The 21,367-nt window shown below is 35.2% G+C and overlaps 1 protein-coding gene across 1 annotated transcript; it reads right to left on the bottom strand.

Moving 5' to 3' along the window:
• Window positions 1-2,622: 2,622 nt before the first annotated feature.
• Window positions 2,623-21,098, bottom strand: LOC129263331 (zinc transporter ZIP12-like). The gene is made up of 12 exons (XM_064100941.1): window positions 20,129-21,098; window positions 16,056-16,346; window positions 15,289-15,496; window positions 14,313-14,533; window positions 13,322-13,493; window positions 12,466-12,635; window positions 10,865-11,011; window positions 9,659-9,796; window positions 8,153-8,198; window positions 7,439-7,591; window positions 6,797-6,984; window positions 2,623-5,420 (listed from the first exon to the last, which is right to left on the bottom strand). Exons 1-12 carry the CDS (start codon window positions 20,456-20,458, stop codon window positions 5,286-5,288), a joined length of 2,199 nt encoding a protein of 732 aa, XP_063957011.1. The 5' UTR covers window positions 20,459-21,098; the 3' UTR covers window positions 2,623-5,285.
• Between the last annotated feature and the right edge of the window lie 269 nt (window positions 21,099-21,367).

The following is a 21,367-nucleotide window of genomic DNA, read 5'->3' as shown; positions in this document are numbered from 1 at the left end:
CGCATATGTGTCCATGAGAGTGATGGGGTTAAAGGTCATCTGGGGGTCAAAATGTCGTGTTTTTGTTCAAATTGCTCTTATTTCTTCATTTTTGCATCAATTGTGTTTACACTTGGTACAAAGAACCATTGGTTAATACCACACGTGTGCCAGTGAGGATGATAATATATAGGTCAAAAGATCACATTGCATATTCTATCGATCGCGATATCAGGCGAGACTCGTGGTTCTTGAACCACCTTGTTTATAAAATAACCATTGAATGTGTCAAGCAAGTTGTTCATGGAGTATGAAAACATAAAACATGCAGTTTGAAGGGTGTGTATATCATTGTTTTAAGAATCTTTAATTCAAAGAATTGATGGGAATGAGCAAGTAGGAATGAGCTAAGTATGGAGAATTTGATATTACTTTTTTTTTAATCATTTCCCGCGAAATAATTGCAACATTAAATGATTTGCACAGCCCCCCCCCCCCCCCGCGCCATACGATATTGCATAGCCAAGATGTATTAGTATTATTGTATTATACAATAAAGGTAAGTCAATTATATTTAGTACGCCAATGGTTTGAGAGATTTTCAAAGAAATATTATTTGTTTCCGATTCATGTTATCATCGATTGTGACACTTATGAACTTTGTATATTGCACTTTCTTAATTTCAACATCATTGATATATAATCTTATTTTATTTTCTTCAACTTTCTTATTTATGGGCTTAAAAATCTTTAAAGACACCTTCTTTGTGTTTATTTGAAGTTTGTTTGTTTGGAACCACAAATAAACTTTTTCCATATCAGAATTTAGGATAATATTTAATTGGATGGGATCCTTACCAGATAAAATAAACTTGTATCGTCTACAAATAAGGTTGTAGTAGAAATGTCACTTGCATGTTGCAGGTCATTGATGAACAATAGAAAAAAAGAAGAGGACCTAGGTTAGACCCATGGGGTACCTCTTCTGTAATATCCTGAAACTCTGAATAAATTGTATTGATGCATACGCTTTCTTAAGTAACTCATTAACCATTTTAGTAGAATGCCTCTAAACCCGCATGATAACTGATCAATTAACATATTATGGTCGATACAATCGAAAGCTTTCGATAAACCTAATAGTACTCCAATCGTTATAAATGTTATGTTTTCATATTTCTCGAATAAAACGGGTGTTTTCGACTACGGACGCCGTATTTCACAGTAAAAACGCTGTTTAAGATCTTATACAACGCTGTTTACTATATGAACCTTACAGTATTTGTTTAACCGTTTAAACAATGTTTAATTTATTGAAGATTAGATATTGAAAATTAAACTTTGTTGCTTAAGATTTAAACACTTGTTTAAACTGTTTTAACAATTACTGTAAGGTTCATATAGTAAACAGCGTTGTATGATTTTTTTTTACTGTGACTGCAGTATAATGTCTGCTATTTCATCCGATACTCATTATTCATAGGGTATTTCAATATGCTGGGCCATTCCTATGGAATAAATCTTCCACAATATTTCTTTTCTTATCACCTTCAAATATTCACTAAAAACACAGTTATTCGCACAAGTCTTTCATCATTTCCTATATCGTCATAATCATCAACATTTTCATCATCATCATCATGCAACATCATCATCACCATTCATCTTCATAATCATCATTACCACCATTCATCATCATCATATTCATCATCATCACCATCACAATCATCATCACCATCATCTTCGTCGACATCACCATCATTCCCATCCTCGTCACAATCAAGACTGTACTGTTAATTCAAGGCATTTCTTTATCTACAAAGTCCAAGTCCACACTAATAAAAAGTTGATTCGAATAAAAAAGATAAATTTCATACAAGCATAACACTGAATATTTCATTCAAATCGGAAGTGAAATAAATAAATAAATGACATTTTAAAATTTCGCTCTTTCACAAAATGAGAGCAAATGATGTTACTATTTTTTTGTATATATATATATATATATATATATATATATATGATATGAAATAGAAATATTCTAATTTTCTCTTCATTCTGATGTGAAACAAGGTTTTTCGTTTCCTTTCTGATCGTGTGGAGTTGCCATTGCTTTAATATTTCATGGTTCATTCAGGTTGCCCTAGTTTGATATCGGTAAAATTTAAATATAGATTACTTCAGAAATGTGAGTGACAGAAATTGACTCTCATTTGCCTGTCATTGAGTTACATAACTGTTTTGTGAAAAATATGCGAACCTTTAAAATGTCATAAGTTTCTTATTTTATATCCTGTTTGGATGAAATTTTCAACACTAAATGTTTCTTTGATTTTTCTCTGATTCAATTCAACTATTTTCTGTGTGAACTTTACCTTTAAATGTACATGGAATGCTTTTGCATCTTAAAACAAATATGCATTAAAATCAAAATATAAAAAAATAGCTGCATATTGATTCTACAGCTCCTTTTTGTAGTTTTGATGTTGTATATTTTGTTTAAGGGCATCCCTGTTTTGCAAGCCAAAGTCTTTTGAGGTAATTGTCCAGAGCTTTGTATTTTATGGAAAAATAAATAAATGAAATGAATAAAAGTTCCCATTGAGAAACACTTTTAACAAATGCAAACATGAAACATAATACTTTTAATTAAAGAAATTTATTGAAACCTCCACCATGAATACAAAAAATATTTGCACAAAATTAAAGAGAATTTTCCTATTGTTTTGTAAATATATCAGGGGAGTGTTTCATCAACATTTTCATCCGACAAGTTGTCAGATCTGACATCTTTCTCTGATGTTGATTGGCTGAGAGGTACTGTTACTATGGTAACTGTCGGATAAAATGTGACTTGTCGGATAAAACGTCCGACAAGTCCTTTCATGAAACGCTCCCCAAATTCTAACCTTACTCCATTTCAAATTGCAACATTTCGGTTTAATTGCATGTACTACCAAACATGTGATTTCTGTGGACAAGTATGAACATTTACAAAATCAACAATGAGCTGATTTTCTTTAGAATTGTCATGTCACAAGACATGAAAATCAAACATTTTTTTTATTCATTCTGCCATAACGTTGCATAGTTCAACTGCATTAATTTATTACTGACGTGTACTTGCATGCCATACACGTTGCTCAGTAATTTGCATAGGCGGCGGAAGCGGGGAGGACAAGGATTGGGGGGGACGATCCCCCCCTAAATTCTGTTGACCTTTTTTTTTTTTTTTTTTTTTTTTTTTTGCATGTCAAAATTTTTTGGTAGTCCCTCCCTGAAATTTTGGTTGATAACCTTTTATTTTTTTGCTTGTCAATTTTGTTTCCTGCGTCCCCCCCTAAAATTTTTGGCTTCCGCCGCCAATGGTAATTTGATGTCAACTATCAGCATATTCTTCAGGTCACTGCACACCTTACGACTGGACCATGATTCGCTTTTCAAACAAATTGCATTTTGCATATTTTCTGAAAATGTGAATTCAAAGGATCTTTCTATTTCAAGTTAAGATTAACTGAAATAATACTAATCACAATTTCGGATGATTGCAAGCTCTTATTTTGGAGTAAAGGCCATATTAGCTTTTTACGATTGCTATGACGTCATTACGACCAGATATTAAATTCGCATTTATTATAATAAGGATAGTTTAGCCACATAGCTTAGTAATGTATTTGATTAGATATTGTACATTGAAATAAACTTATCTTTGTGAAATCATGAAATCTTGGCTCAAAACCGATAATTCTGATGATCACTAAGACAAAAAAAGTATATTTGGGACAGTGTATGAATATTGATTGGAAAAATACCAGACATTTGATGGAATTCTGTGCTTATTTTGCTCCCATATCACAGCAATTGAGCATTTTCTTCCAGAGCCATTTGGCACATATCTTTTGTTTATACATACAACACTTGGGTGGTAAATTTATTGGATTCTGTTTGAACTCATTTTGAGATCGTTACCACAACTGGAATTCATCTGTAAACACACTGGGCTATTTCGACGCTTTAGAAGACTGGCAGGGGGGGGGGGCTGAATAAGCCCCCCCTTGGCCATTTTTTATGATAAATCTGCTGCGCAAATTTTTTTTTACCACTTTGCTCACCGACTTTTTACTATCTTGCCTCGTGCAACTTTTTGAGACCCAAATTGCGTCACCCGTGGGTACGGGGTTCTGAAATTAGGCAAAATTATGTAAGTGCGTTATTAGGGTTAAAATGAAGAATGAAAAAAAATATTAGCGAAAAGACATGGGGAGTTGGTGAAAGACGGGGCCATCGAGTCATGTGATGACATGAGCTTCCTCTGTATCGTATGTAAATAAAACCATCTTATGAAACTGAGCTAAATTTCAAAGATTTTTTCTCTCTTTTCAAAGCAATTTTGAGTGGGTGGACTTAACTACCACAATTCCAATTCAGAAAATGCCATGTAATGAAGCTAGACTTCAATATCCAAAAGGCACAATTTTTGTAGATACGATTTAAATCACAGATACCAACGACATTGAAAAGACAGTCGAGTGTGTGACAACATCATCTCCCTTGGTATCCTTTGAAAAGAAAACCGTTTTGTGAAGTGGAACGAAATTTCCAAGATTTTTCTCTTTATTCAAAACAACTTTGTGGGGAGGACTTGCTCTCATAATTCCAATTCAGAATATGCCATGTAATGAAGCTAGATTTCAATATCCAAAAATACACACTTTTTGAAACATTACAAATTCATTCTGAGCTTTAATAAGAACTGAAAAGTGGAAGACCATTCCTTATCTTACTGATAATTGCATAACGTGTTCTGAGTGAAATGACTGACATTGCAACAGTTGCATATTCTATTATTGTGACCAACTGGGTTGATCTATCCCTGATTATAATTCAAATAAAATGTGATAGTACTCTTTTTTATTCTCCTCAATATATACAATCTCAGCAAATTATGATCAGGTACTAAAAAAAGACATGATTGAACTTTGTTCGACAAAAATAGATTAATTTCTAAAATGCATATTTGCATCTAAATTTCTAGAATTTCAGTATTCTTGGTTTCTTATTAAATGACCATGATGATCTCTTACTCTTACTAAATATATCCTACGAAAATAAAATCCTACGCAAAAGGATAATAAAAAATAAAGGTCGTATGGAAAAAAAGGATCTTACAGAAAAAACTAAATGCTACGAAAAAAGATCCAATGAAAAAAAGGATCATAAAAAAAACAAAATCCTAGGAAAAAAATTGACAAAATAACATGCGCTGCCCTTCATAAAGGCTTGTGGAAGGCGGAGTGTATAGTTGCTCAAATTGAGACGTTGATTGCGTCCTCATAGAGTGCGATAACCAGTATTATACCCATGCCTAGCAAGAAGCCGACATTTTGGAGAAAGAAGATGAGTCCCTTATTTTTGCCATTGTAGGAATGAAGCATCGGGAGCTGGAAGATGAAAGAGTAAAAACAAATAAACACCAGTCATGAAAACCCATATTTTATTGTTCGAAATAAAATCTGAAAACATAAATACTCCCATTTTTTTTTACTCTATTGATATTGTGGGCCCTCCAGCCACTGTGCAGCACCAGATCGAAGGTGCTCAATCCCTTGATCCGTTCAACGCCAATCAGGGTAGCAGCGATTCATCTTTTTAACGTATTTACATATGACACAGCCGGGGCTTTAACTCCCGACCTCCCTGGGCGCTCTACCAACTGAACCAACACACCGGTATAATTGGGATATAAATAAAAATGTATTCCACTGAATAAATGATTAAATTTTACATGAAACTTTATTTGCCCAATCAAAGGAGAACATCTGCATTTTTGTTGCTTTGTTACATAAACCCCCTTCCTAAGCACAGAACAGGCTCAACGAATATGGTATTTGTCTGTAACTTATGGATACCCAATCACAAAGTTTGTAATAGACACGCTGATGAGGTTTTTATCCAGGAAAAACAAACATTTCGGGTAGGGGCACTTGATATTGAAAAAAAGAGGTTTCAATTTTCCATAAACAGGGGGAAAAAGTGTCTATATTGTGCAATGGTCTGGAATACACATACAAATACACTGGTAGGGAGAATAGGGAGTTACCAGGGCAGCTAAAGGGAATAATAGATTTTTCCCAATTAGTTGGTATGACATCAATTTGAAGCAGATGTAATTAATTTCATCATAGCATCCCCACATCTGCATCCAAGCGATCGTGTCATTTGAATCGGCGACGATATATTACTCTACTACAAATTTAAACACTCATCGAATGACAAACTGTATCACTGGGCCCTGTCTTACAAAGAGTTACGATTGATCCTCGTAACTCTTTGTAAGACGGGACACTGGACTTTACACTGGACCCTGCCCTAATAAACCAAACCCTGAACTTCACACAATACCCTATGGTCCGTAATCTGAAGTCGGGTTTAACTTAAACTCGGGTTTAAAGTTGTGGTTTAAGTATGGAGAGCCAATTGTTACATAAATCACCAATGGTAGAGATATCATATTTCAGCTCATTTTGGCTCTTAAATCATTCATAATTGTCTAGGAAGTATAAATAGATGATTGTCTTCACCTTTGATGAATCAGGAAAGAGCTCAGCAAACATAAGAAACATACAACTTAATAAAAATTTTGAGACTTTTGGCTTCCCATAATTTTAGCAGAGAGTTAGACCATGGTCTAAGTTAAACCTGACTTCAGAATACGGGCCTATAAATGCAGCCTCCACACAGGATATAAGGCCCAGTGAAAAATTGTGTCAAATTAGCAATGCCAAGGCAATGCAATCCAAGATTCAGATGGTCTCACCATATGCACAAGCCCAACGTAGAAAAACGTGCCGGCGGTAGCAGCGAAAATCCAGGCAGCAGCATTCTGATGCTGTGCAAGAGGAATGCCGACCCACAGTCCCACAATGCAAGTTAACGCAGACAGGAAGTTCCAGAACACTGCTGTAGATAGACGCATACCCTGACTGAGAAGAACTGCCAAGTCACCTACAATGAAAGAGGAGGAGGATCACATAATGGTGCTGTGATAATACTCTTAACATGGAGCGACTCTACAATGATTGGTGATCTTTTCTTGAGGTGGAAGATATATCACAAATTTTCATTGCTGCTGATATAGCTCCACCTAGGAAAGGATCACTAATTACTCTTGAAATCCTTTGTAACCTTAAGCCCGTAGCACACTATGCAAAAAGTACGATTTTACATACTAATTACGCATAAATTAGCATAATCAATTAATAGCAAATTGCATGAAATAATTTATCATACAATTATGTAGATTATGTCCTAGACAACCTGCATGCCAATTCTTGGTGCGATCGCACGGTCAACGGCTGAGATCTCAAGGGGGAACCTGCGACGCACCCCCCCCTCGGGACATATGATCTCCCAAAATACCCAAGTCTAGATGGGGTTAAAACATGACATGACAACGTACCTAGCTCGTGAGGTAACTCGTGACAGAACATCGCAATAGTTGTGCTGAGACCGGCCGAGATCGAAATAGTGAATGCGGCTCCGATCGCAAGCCCGTCTCCAAAGTTATGCAGCGCATCACCCAAGACGATCATCAGAGGAACCGTTCCACAACCTGAAGAAGGGAGGGGAAATGAATGTAATGAACTTACAGGTCATTAACTTTCCTATTTTTATTAAAAATTACATTTGTAATACTATAATAATAATATAGTATAATACGCCACATATTCATAGCACTTAATACAATATTCTAAGCACTAAATGTTATTAACCCTGCTTCAGCATTGCTACCATAATAATACATTTTGTCATTTAGGCAATTGGAAGTTTTCGCTCCGCAATGCAGAATGAATCTACAACGCAGCAAATGCATTGAAAATGCAAGTCAAATCAAATGAAGCCTTTGTCAAGGCTCGGTGAATCAGGACAGCAGTTTCATCGACATTTCAGAGCTGACAAAAAAAACAATCACCAATATGTTGTTGCTCCAGAGTCACCGACGAAACTGCTGTTACCTTTCAACGACCCGTCAAAGACTTTATTGTTACGAAGGGAATCTGACAATAGATTATCCACAGTACAGAAGGTGTCTGTGCAGCTGTTAACAAAACTCCCCAGATCATGCTGTCATGAAAGTAATCAAGTTTTCAAGACACTTTTTTTCATAATTTACCTTTCGTCCAGCGATTCTTCTCTTCCAGGCCATTTTCAACTTTCACCTGCAAAAATAAAATTTCAACATTATTTGAGAAATCACTCTTCTCACTGTGAGGATATCTTTTCTTTACATCACCCACTCTGTGCACATGATTTCATATAGCATGATGGAGAATGGTTATTTATCATGGGGGCATCATGGTTTAGTGGTTATGACTCTCATATTTCCATCTGAGCGATGTGGGTCCGATTCCCCAGCCATGACCTGTTTTCCTTCAGCAATAACTTTACCAACATTGTGCTGCACTCGATCCAGGTGAGGTGAATGAATTCCTGGTATGAAGAAATTCCTTGAATGCTTCAGTGCCTACCTGGCAGCACAGCTAAGGCCGGGGTAACAATAGTAGTGCTTTGTATTGTATCCTCGGGCAAAAAGCGCTTTATAAATTCAGCTTTCATTATTATTGTTATTTGGGTTTAGGAATCTTGAGACTAAGACTTGGGATTATTGAAAACCACTTAAGCAGTCGAACAAGCTCACATTACGGACATAGTACCATGTGCACGTAATTTAGCCTTTGGAAAATTCCATACTATTCCACTTGCCATGATCATTTTATATTTTGTCCCGTAAACTAATCATAAATCGTACTAAATTTTAGGAACTACGTCTTTTTCATTATCATTCTGCATGTTTTAATAATAATTTTTTTTTTTCAATTTATCGCAAATGCACCCCTTCCCTCCATATCCCCATTCATCTTGACAAACCGTGACAGTGCGATATTCTTAGCAGCGCAGGAATTAAAATCATCATGATTCAATGTCGTTTCAGTTTGGAAAATACACAAAAACAAAATCAAATGAATATATATGACTGAACTTATCAATATTTAATCAAATACTACTTAGGATATAAAAGGGGAGGATATGAGGGTGAGACAACATTTGCTCTGGGGACAATTGCTCCTGGCTTTATTTGATCTAAGATATGGAGTTGGGTTAGGGTTGCGGTAGGGTCTAATGTTAGGTGGGTTTATTTCCAATTTGTCTCATCTAATTGCCAACTCGTCTACTATCATTTGGTCTACCATCAGTTAGTCCACTATCGACATGGTCTAATTGCCGATTCGTCCACTCGCCATGTCATCTAATAACCAGTTGGTCCAATAGCCATTTAGTCCATATACCATTTGGTCTAATTGTACTCAATGCTAATTGTGCAAACTGAATGAAAATGAAATGGATATTCAACCAACTGGTTTATAAGACGATGATTACAGACGAAATGGTTATTTGACGAAGTGATGATTGAACCAAATGGTTAGTGGACCAAATGGTTGTTAGACCGAAAAGACGGAATGGCATCAGACTAAATGAAAGTACGTTTAGGGTAAGGGTATGATGTCAATCCAGGATTGAATTTGGTATTTTCCATTATTGTGTGGGATTTACAGCGGAGCAATTGTCGCCGGAGCAAATGTGATGGAACCCATTTGAGAGGCACCTAGTGTGTTCTTACCAGACTTTTGGAGGAGTCAAACACTTTTGCGGACCCTTGACACGACTTCATAGGAGTCTTGACCGAATCCATTCCCATGCCTGCGTCATGGTCGAGGTAATGGGCCTGTCCATGGTCTCGCAAGTGGGAATGACCACACTATAGTAGGAAAAAAACACATATTCCTAGAAATTGTTTATAGTAGAGGTCCTAATAAGGAACCCTGAAGAACTCTGTATCGCAAATTCACAAAATTTACCCCAAAAAATAATTAATTTTACACAAATATGATAAACCAAACACATTAACAGCTGTATGTGTGTACTAGTAGGAGGAAAACACACAAAAAATATGTTGGTCTTCTTTTCTTTCATAGAAAATTTTCATGGTATAGGTCCTTATATGGAACCCTGAGGAACTCCTTAATGCAAATTCACAAAATTTACAAAATCAGAACATGAAAACAAATCATAAATTTTACGCAAATATGATGAAGTTAACACATTAACAGCTGTATGTGTGTACTATGACATGATGATAAAATCTGTTTGAATGAAGGACCAACTTAGTTCCATAATACTGTTATATTCTTAGAATAACTAATAGATAACCATGATCCTAACTACTTGCTAAAAATATGAAATTACTAGTGGGGGACTAAAACAATTGAAAGACTATAAAAAATAGAAATTAAAAACAATGATTACTATAAAGCTAATTAAATAGATAAATCCACAAAAAGGATAGCATGAAAGAAAACAAAAACAATACAAATAAAAAAAATAACAATCAATAATGAAATTATATAAATACAATATAAAGAACAAATAATAATAATAAACAAAAATATTTGGAGGGGGGGGGATGAAATATCTTAAAGTCGAGTTGTTTGGCCTAACTTAACATACCCCCTCACAGTAATATACACACTTTCATAGTCATTCTATGGTCCTTGCTCACTTTAGAAAATAGACCTGGGCCGTGTCTTACAAAGAGTTGCGATTGATTCGCTAAACCACAACTATGGATGGCCAGCAACATCAATATCTAAGATGCATGTTTGATCAAAATATTTTCTATATATTATATATATTCAGTTCTCTTTGTTTACTAATTACAAATTTCCTGTAGAGAAAATTATGGCATGGATGGATTTCCATACAGTTGAGATGGATTGGATCAATCGTAACTCTTTGTAATACAGGGCCCAGTTATTTATATACTTACGCCAGTAATAGCAGAGAACCTCTCCAGAAGAAAGAAGAAATAGATGGCAAGTTCTATGACAAGGCATTTCCATACATAGGCTAGCTCAGGATTGAGTGGGCCTTGGAAGGCATGGTTATGATGACCATGAGCATGTAGTCCGATAGCCTGGGAAAAGATCAATTGATTAATGGTTTATTTTCAATAGACCAGTTCGTAGTTACATCAGGGACAATTTTGGTCAAATGACCTTTCATTTATTTCATTATGATAGGCAGATTTCAAAGCAGGATATAACATATGCATGCCTTACATAGCAGGATGAAGAAATTGAATTATACCAGGTGACCAGAATAGCACACCATTGAAGACTCCATGAAGGTATTTGTCGCATTTCTACTTTGAATGCATACTATAGCATGTTGTACAATGTCCTTGACAAACTGCAGTGAAATACCAGTCGTGGACGCATTTTTGTTCTTTGTGGATGCAAATGAAAAACACAATTGAAAAGAATATATGAATAATCAAGACACCAAAGTTGGTGCTTATCTCATTAGATTTTAAACCACCATGTCACTTTAGTACAAATGACCTTCCTCTGATCATGCGCAAAAAGGAACTACGAACTGGCTTATTTGGTTCAATGCAAATACATCCAATTACCAACTCATCTACTATCATTTGGTCTACTATTAGTTCGTCCACTATTCACGGGGTCTAATTGCCATTTCGTCCACTCACCATTTTGTCTCATAACCAGTTGGTCCAATCGCCATTTAGTCCATATTTGGTCTAATTGAACTTAATGCTAATTGTGCAAAATGAATGAAAATGAAATGGATATTAGACCAACTGGTTATGAGACGATGGTCATAGACGAAATAGTGATTGGTATTATTGGAAATAATTGTCGATTGGGTGAAATGAATGAAAGGAAATGAGGATTAGACCAAATGGTTATAAGTTACATGTAGTAGAATGCTAAGTTTTATTGAAAATATCAATTCTTACATTTCACAAATACCTACAAAAAAAATGCCGGAACATAATTAATTTCCTATGTATTTTTTTTTTTCATTCTTAAGGGTTAAACCAAAGTTAAAATCAAACCATAAGAGTTGTGCCTTCATAAATGCTGACATGTTTGAGGACAAACAGTAAAACTTTGTGTATAAAACAGGGACAGGTCCTTTTCTTTAAAGGGTTTAAAGGTTTAATGCATGTTTCCTTATTTTATGTCCTCTGCTATGATATCATCTGAAACTTTTCTGTACAGTACAGAGAATACAATCTCCACTCTTGACAAATTAGAAATTGTTTTAAAGGGGAAGTTCACACTGTCAAAATGTTTATAGTAAAAAAAGCAGATAAAATAAATAATTTTTTAGAAAATTACATTTCATCGATATTTTTAAATTCATGATACATGGAAAGCTGCTTGCATGATGTCACAAAAAAAAAAAAAAATTCTAATAACTTTTAAAAACTTAAATGGATTTTCCTCCAACCTTCACCAATATCTTTTATTATATTTTTTGCTATTTTTACAAACTTTTAGTCCGGGTGAACTTCCCCTTTGAGTGTCAGATTTGAGTCTTTGGTTGCAGACTATTAATTACCTGTGGTATCAGATGCATCAAGGCATCCCCAGTAAGTGTTGATACGGCAAGGGCCATCATCGTCTGTGTTGCACACTCGTACACAAAACCAGACATGCAGGGGACAAACAATGCCCCGACAACTGAAAGAAGGCTAATGGTGATGACAGCTAGGTTTCCATAAATCCAAACTGAAAAAATATATATATATTACAGTTGAATATCACAGAATGGTATGTATGTACCAGGCAATCTTACATCTTTTTCAAAACAAATACCTAATGGAGTACTATCCTTAACATGACAAAAACGGATTTTAGGTCATTTTGCAGAGAGTTGTCAAAACTACTTTAATAAGGAAAGCTTTATTAGAGTTATTTGTAATAGTATCACCATTATTGATTCGAGAAACCAGGATTATCATATCATTGTCATTCTTTTCTTAAGAAAGATAATCATTACTTGATAGTGTGATGTTGTGATATACCTTATATTGTGAACTGCTTCGAATCAATGTTTAAACTATGATGATGTCATCATTTATTTGATAAGCAAATGAATGTTCTTTTGTATTAGCTCCAATTACCAATTGCTTTTTGTATTAATATCATCATTATTACTCATATGCGATGTGGGCCCACTCAATAATGAAGATATATTTGATAGTGAATGTTGGTATAAGAAAATGATAGGCCTAGGGCATTTATACAGCGCCGTCTATCTAGAAATAATCTATTCTGAGGCGCATTGTTGTTATCATTATTACCAGCTGCTTTCCACTGCTCAGTGCATTCAAGGAATTAATCCTGCTGGGTACCCACTCGTGTCGCCTTCAATACCGTAATCACTTCAACTGTTGATATATTGCATTACTTACTCTCTGCATTTGTAATCGTACTAGTTGGGGTCTGATTTTCATTTTGGCTGCACACGCCCGATAGGGTCTGTTGGATCAAGGACGGACACAACTGCATATACTGGGACTCGGTAAGACCAGACCCATGGTCGATCCCGTGAATGTCTAGGAGTTCCGCCCCCGTGTAGCATGTCTGGTTGGTAGAAATACATTGACGGATTAGTAAATCAAAACAGCTAATTATGCATAATCTTGCTGCTCCAGCTAGGGCTATCACTTGGACATAACCTACAGAAAGTGTTGATGTACTATGATATAAACTTTTGATGTGTTACTTTAATTCCATGAAATAGGTAATAATAATTCAATACATTATGTGATGTCATTCAATTGCATGATGTTTCTTTCTTCTGTCTTCATTATGTTAGTGAATTTTATATCAATAATCAACCACTGCAGAGGCAATGTTGGGATATTTTTATGGGGGGAGATGAGCTTTATTTTCTTCTCTCTCTCAATTGAATTATAGGGTAAAATAGGATAACACAAACTATACCCCTCTTTCTTTGATGTCCAGTATGTTTGTAAGACTATACCTGTACAATTAATCGAGAACGCAAGGTGAAGTTACCGCAGCCCCCCCCCCCCCCCCCGGGTGATCGACTCAGCATAGGAATTACATGAGGGCGACAGGCGATTTTGCCCTCGTGACAGCCAAAATCGCCCCTGAAATGCATGCTTTGGGGGCGACCATTCTTTCTAGAGTCGCCCCAAGATCTTTTACAAACAATACTCAAACTTATTTGAAAAATCAATGGCAGTATCATAGTATTGATGTTTCATTTTACTGCATAAGTTGCTAATTGCTCTTAAAAAGTAGCCTTTACAACAAAAGAAAAAAGGCCCCCAAAATTCTGCAATTGCCCTAGTGTGGAAAAAGAAAGCCCCCCCCCCCAAAAAAAAAAAAAAAAAATCATACCCTGACTCGACTAAATAGCAAATATGCACTTACTTCAGACACGTTCATATTTACGGATGATGCATTATTGGATGATGCACCCACAGAGCGCTCCACACGATGTTTATATCCCACCGCTGCCACCAGCACGTTTCTTCTTCGACGACGATTGAGGTCGCCGTCACCTATGACAACTGGGGCTTCAGTTTGGACAGCACCAGCGTTGTATTCCGCGGAGCCCCCGATACCAAGTTCCGAAAGTAACTGATTGAATTCTGAAAGACAACATAGATTTAAACTGAAAACTGGGGTGTTTGATGACACCTGATGGTGTCCCTAGAGGATGACACTCTGAGGTGTTAAAATTAAACCCTAGAGATTTAATATAACAATACACATTGTAAAAATAACAAAAGGTGTTGTAATAAAACCAATGGATGGGTGTTGAATGAGCACCCCAGAGTCAGCACTGTTGTAATATGAATAGTGTGGGCCTATATGTTCCTCTTTACTTTTGTCAGTCCTCCCTCATCTCTGTCTTTTTTTTTCTCTCTCTTTCTTTTTAGGTAAATTTCTTTTTCTTTGTTTGTAACATATTGATATCAAAACAAATTGACAACACTTTAAGTTATAGGGAAACTATAAAGTTTCAAACTCTTTAAGAGTCAAGTGACTGAACCAAGTACGCCATGACGCCTCCACAAATAATGGCAAATAATAAAAAAGAACAGCCTACAATTATCATCTAAAGATCACTCTTGTTGTCATTATTATTTACAATAATTTGGTTCTATCATCCATATCTACCGTTATAGTTTATATATTTTTATGTTTTGTTTATTTGGTTATTATTATTATAATTATAAGTATCATCAATATTAGGAGTAGTAGAAGTAGAAGTATCATTATTATTATCATTATTACCGGTTATACTATCATTATTATACATTACTATAAGTAGTAGTAATATTAGCATCAGAATCGATTAATTATTAGAAGTAAAATTAGTACTAATATGTATTAAAGTTACCTTCTTTGTGAATAACTCCATCTGTACCATAGGAATCGAAAACAACATCCGTGAAGTCGTCGGTAGATGGTAAGCTTGCCTCGCCGATACAGTATCCCTCTAACATCCTTGAGATAACGTTTCCAGAGACAGCGCTGACCTCACAATGGCTCGCCCCGGCTTCATGGTTTTCCACTGTAGCGGAAAAGACTGATGTGGCATCGAAACACTGAAAAAAAATGAGCAAATGTAAGCCACATCTCATGACAAGCATTAAATCATTGAAAAGACTTAAAACTTTTCCCAAAACTACTTTGCAGTTTGAACTAACTTTTGAATTATTTTGAAATCTTGAAATGTATCCCGAAACTTATTTATAACATCAAATTCCTGATCTTGAGATTCATAATAATATCATAGCACACAAAACTTTTAATGATGATTATAACAATAAATGATGATAAAAATAGTAATAAATGATAACAATAAAATAATACAATAATCATAATAATAATCCTTGATCATCGATAAGATAATACACAATCTTGCATATATAAAATGTTAACAATGTTACTGTATAAAAAAAGGCAACAGCAAAATTGCATAATTTTACTTTTAGATCCGTCTCCATGCTTCAAAAGGACTTGGCTTTAACGTTAGTAGACTATACTACTAGATATAGTTACGTTTAGAATAATAGTACTGTTAGTGTTAGTATAAACTATAATTAGTTTAACCACGCCCACCATGCCCACGGCTTAAGATTCTAAGTTAAAACTTCATTTTACCTTTGCTTGGGTTGTAGCCGTGTAATCTTCACTAATCGAATGTAAGATTTCTTCCAGGTCCCCTTCAGAAAAGGTAGAATTCGTCCCACTTACGTCAGCAGACATAAGCTTCCCGTACACCACCTCCTCATCAAGATTTGTCCCGCCAGGCCCGGCGGCGCACAGGGCATCGAAGTTGTACAGAGCATAGAGCAAGAGCGGTGCTGCTTTTTTGAATACATCTTCACTGAGGCCATACTCCGGGTCAACATTAAGGGCGTTAAACAGATCGTTTACGAAATTGTCAGAACACTGCAGCAAAAAAGGTGATATGGGACATGAATTTTGTTACGGTCATTACAAAACACGATCGAGTATAGACTGTAGCCATTTACAATGACGATAGCAAACATTGTAAACACAAGAGATCAATATAAAATTATAAATGCACAATTTCGGGCTTCCCCCATTTTCTGCACCCGACACGCAATGGCATATTCATTAGGGGGCGTTTCATGGACTGGTAGTGAATTCTCTTTCGGGCTCTCCCATTTTTTGCACAATGTTTATTCATCAAGGGGCGTCTCTGTAGATACCGCTCGGCGACCGGTGACGCTGCTTTATGGCGAGAACTTTTTTTAACTTTGTTTTATGAGAATTTACACAATGCCAATATATAAAAATAATCAAAATTATCATAAGATTAACAATTAATATACAAATTAAAATTACATATGTGCAATTAAAAATGGAGTTAAAATGGATTTTAAAATTAAATGATAGATAACAATAATGCACATTCATCACACTAATTGCAAACTTTAATGGTACATATTTAATAATCTTGTCAGACTTAGAAGAGCACTAGCTGTTCTGAAATCTTTTTGTTTTACATGGAATCTCCTCAAATTCATTTATTATGTCCTAAGTTGAGAGCGTTTTGTACAATTCATTAATTTCTAATTTCAAAGCGAAAATAATATTATCTTGCATGCTATATTTTCTTGACAGTTTAAATAACTTATCTGTTTCAAGGTAAGAGAAGCAACGAAAATAGGTACACAGGACTGGCCTTACATAGCCATATACCATGATATACACTGTCAACAAATCACATTAAGTTAGATTGTAAGCTTTCAATCTTTTTAGCATGTATAACTATCTGTTGCCTTTTTTCATCATTTCGGTAACATAAAATTCCACTTTAAATCATTCTGAACTGTAATTCCTAGAACTTTACATTGTAATGGGGGTGTTATTAATATCAATTGCGGTTGAAGAGGTAATTTGCTTTGAAAAATGAAATTGACTTATTTGTATAACATTTTGATGCAATTGATTTGTATGTGAAGTTTGATTATTCATTCTACACTCTACCATGGTACTTCATCTATTTCAAAGTATGACAAAGCACTTAAGAAATCTGCTATTTGGTATAACACAAGGTCGAACATGCATTTCACATAACTTTAGCAAAAAGAATATTGTGATTTATCCGATCGGAAAGCTTTCGAAAATCAATCAGTTGGTTGATATTGACTTAGGTTTATCAGCATTCCTAAACAATTCATGTAACCATGGACCTACTAGCAAATCAAATAGTGACATGCAGATATTCGATTTCTGTTTCCGTTCTGATTTTGATCAATTCGATCTGTTCGAAATATCTTCCCAAAGCCATTTTGCATATAGATGTTTCCACAATCTTCGCAAAAAATGATGTTAATGCAATTGGTCTTAACTCATCGATGGTTGGTTGGGAAGACGTCATGATCTCAGCATACTTCCACATTTGATGAAAAACGCCTAGATGGAAAGATGAGTTTAATATCAGCTAACGGAGTACTAAATTCACTCCTGCAAACTCTCGAATGATTCGGACGGGTAAATCATTTCAGTTGACATATATAGTATAGTTTATATATTTCGTAGGGCTGAAATAAAATAATCAGATTAAAATGAAGTCAGTTCCTAGTTCCTACAGGTTTGAAATCCATTATTTTAAGGGGAGGGGGGGGGGTAGATCCCGGCTTCAGAAGTGCATGTCACTTCCCTAATTACTGGCGTACAGATCGAGGAGGGGGACAAGACAAAATAAAGTAGTTTTACGACCAATTAAAAAAGGAAAAAAAGAAAATGTGAAAGGACAGATATGGTTACAGATAACATTCTTTTCTGAGGAAAATATTATGTCAAAATCTATCACAAAATTAGATCGTATTAATGTAAATAGTTAAAACAATTCTCACTCGCAGCTCTGTTTTTGGAAAGATTTCCCCATAACGGCATATCTACATTATATCTGGTACCTAAAATTATGACTCCTAGTCTGACACACCTGATCCCAATTAATTTAATACTTGGCTCTAAATATTAATTAGCCCCGAAATTGTATATATATAAAATACATTTATATATATATATATATATAAAACATAAATCAAAGATATATATATATTATATAATATATAAAACGGTTATTGTGTATGACCCCCCCCCCCCCTGGAAAAAAAAGGGGAAAACCGTTCTATTGCGTGGATTACCGAGTACCTCAACATTTCATAAATTCGAACAGGCGTCCGATGAATATTTCTGTTAATATGCGTATTCACGCCTTTTTTATTTACATTTACATAAAACTTAGCATTAAATGCACTGAAAAATCAAGGATATATTGTACTGTTGCCACTAGCTTTCTCATTTTGACCACTGAATCTGTAAGAGTTCAAATGGCTTTGTTAAAAATATATAGGGCCTATGTAAATAATCAAAACATTGCCGAGAGGGGGCCGGAGATTAAAATTATATAATCTACTTATTCAATTTTATTTATATTTATTCATACAGAATAATAACAATCAGCACCGTGGCTGCTGTATATCGCATGTCCAGTGAGTCGGAAGTACAATAAACGAAATAAAAGAAATAACATATGATCAGCAATAATAATACAAAGAATGAAAATATCAGACCAAAAATGAAAAACAAATTACTGAAGAAAAGTATCAAACTCAAACTAATGACTAGTACACTTTTGTAATATTTAAATGATGAATTATAAATTGCATTAAGGGCTCCTTTACCAAACTAGCATTAGAAATTGTCTAAATATATAATTAAATTGTGAAGATATTCAAAATGTTTAATGAAACAAAGTTTGAATTTAAATAACGAGTTTCTGGGCTGGATTAAAAAAAATATTTACTGAAAATACATCATTCTGTGCTAAAGTTTTAAACAAGATAAAATTGCACCACCATTTCTTCATAAAACCAATATCATTTGCACATTCGTACAATTAAATTCAACAATCGTAATAATCAATAATCTCATACTAATCATTGGCATCAATGGTACAATATGGACATTTTTATTTAAAGAAAATAACATGGAAACAATTCCACCCCCCCCCCTAAAAAAAATTATTATTATTCAGCGTGCAAAGGGTTTAATTTCTTAAAAGCAATAATTTCAACTTAAGTACAACGCAACGAAGAAACATATTAAAACGTAAAAGGGATGAGGTTAAAAAAATCGAGGACGTTAACTCTGGCTCTGCAGCAAGCGCATGCGTATTTCAGCTTCCAACTCAATTTATGAATAATTCATATCCCACGTAGGCCTCACGGCCACATGCATAGTTCATGCGTGTGATTATAACACACAAAAGGTTCTAATCTAAATTTTTGCACCCGCCACGCACTGATCACGTGGCTATGTCCTTTAAATTTATCCATTATGCATCTAGGGGCGTTCACTGTCCGTAGATGACCACGCGGCGACTGGTACCACGTGTTTTAAATGGGGCGTCCAATTTTTCATATTTCATGTGGGTTTTTTAAGTGCGTTTCGTTAAATTTTTCCTTTTTTTTTTCAATTTACGTACAGCAAATCTATAAGGTTAAACTAACTTTGAATGCAATAGCCAATATCTTTTTTGTTTTAAAAACAAGATGTTCGAAAGGCCTATATATCGATGACGGAGTTAAAATTATTATTAACAATGGTTTTGATTTATATCGCTATCTTGATAAAATAGTTTATTTTCAAAATATTTATTAAAATGAATTATTGATAACAATTATGAAGCTTACCTCTGAGCAGTCATTCCAGCGGTGTTCACAACCAGCCCTCGCAAACAGCGTCGAAATCAAGATGTTGACTTGTGTTAACGTGATGTTCTCATTGTGGTTTTCCGCAAAATCGCAATTAGCTCTCTCTGCTGTTAATTCCTCATCTACGAGATAGTTTCCTATACCTGCAAAATAGCTCTCTTCCAAATCGTGGTCATGTTCGTGGTCGTGTGCTTGTCTTCGAAGTCGGGGAAATCCCTCCTCAGCCGACACCGACAACGGTGGGAGGAGGAGGAGAGGAAGAGTTATGCACACGACACAACAGGAACAACACCGTACAGCCGCCATCATTATTCGCTATGTGTATGGTGTACTGCTTATGCTAAGTATAAGGGCCGTGTGCAAAGAGCATGCGGTCTGTGTGCGGAATGCGAGTTGCTATGGGCGATATCTACATATAAAGCCACACGGGCTCACTGAAGCCAACGTGAAATTTACACCGCGTGTACATAGCATGGATTCCTATCAGGTCAGTGCCAGTGGACACCGGTGGACAATCACGCTCTGGCGTTTGCCCACGTCATTTGAGTTATGTAATCTTCGATTGGGTACCAATTCATGCTTTTGTTCCATTCGTTGGTATTAACTCCAAACTCTCTGGTATCATACGCACTTCTCGGTATATTATTCGAAAAAATAAGCCTGTTCACGGTTGTAAACTGCGCACGAGCAGAAAAAGGTCATTTGAGAAAAACCATGAAGGTGGCTTTCAAATTCACTGACATAGGCATTTGTGATTTGATGATTATTCATGTATTCCTTTCAGAATATTCATTTTATCACATCCAAGCTGAAGAGTAATAAATAGAGCCTTCATAATCACTGTTTTTTTTTATAGTAGCCTAAACAATAGTCAAATGTGCCAAAGGCAGACAATAAAACAGATTTCCAAACTTTATCCCTGATGTACTATTCTAGTCACCTGGTCTATACAATGCCTTTTGTTCTTAGAATTTGAATACTCTACCGGTAAAGCTTACGCAACATCTACATTTGAAAATGATAGTGCTTATCCTAATGAAAAATCACAAAGGTCATGGAAAGTTGTTAAGTACAAAGTTTTTTGGTTGATTTGTGTTTTAGATGGGTTTTGAAGTAAAAAGTGGTTGCCACCTTGTCAACCTTGGGCATTTTTTAAATTAGCATAATAAGCACAATCATCATCATGCATAAGCATACTTTTTTTTATAAGTAAGATAC

The sequence above is a fragment of the Lytechinus pictus genome, chromosome 6 (genome assembly GCF_037042905.1).
Source record: "Lytechinus pictus isolate F3 Inbred chromosome 6, Lp3.0, whole genome shotgun sequence".
Classification (NCBI taxonomy): domain Eukaryota; kingdom Metazoa; phylum Echinodermata; class Echinoidea; order Temnopleuroida; family Toxopneustidae; genus Lytechinus; species Lytechinus pictus.
Note: the sequence above shows the minus strand (reverse complement) of the source record. Positions and strands in the feature narration are given on the sequence as shown.

Excerpts from the sequence above, each read along its gene's own strand:
- LOC129263331 (XM_064100941.1), bottom strand. The coding sequence starts at position 20,458 with ATGATGGCGGCTGTACGGTGTTGTTCCTGTTGTGTCGTGTGCATAACT. Across the intron at positions 15,497-16,055 it reads CGGCTACAACCCAAGCAAAG|TGTTTCGATGCCACATCAGT; the intron begins GTAAAATGAAGT and ends ATTTTTTTTCAG. Across the intron at positions 5,421-6,796 it reads ACGTTGGGCTTGTGCATATG|CTCCCGATGCTTCATTCCTA; the intron begins GTGAGACCATCT and ends TTCATCTTCCAG.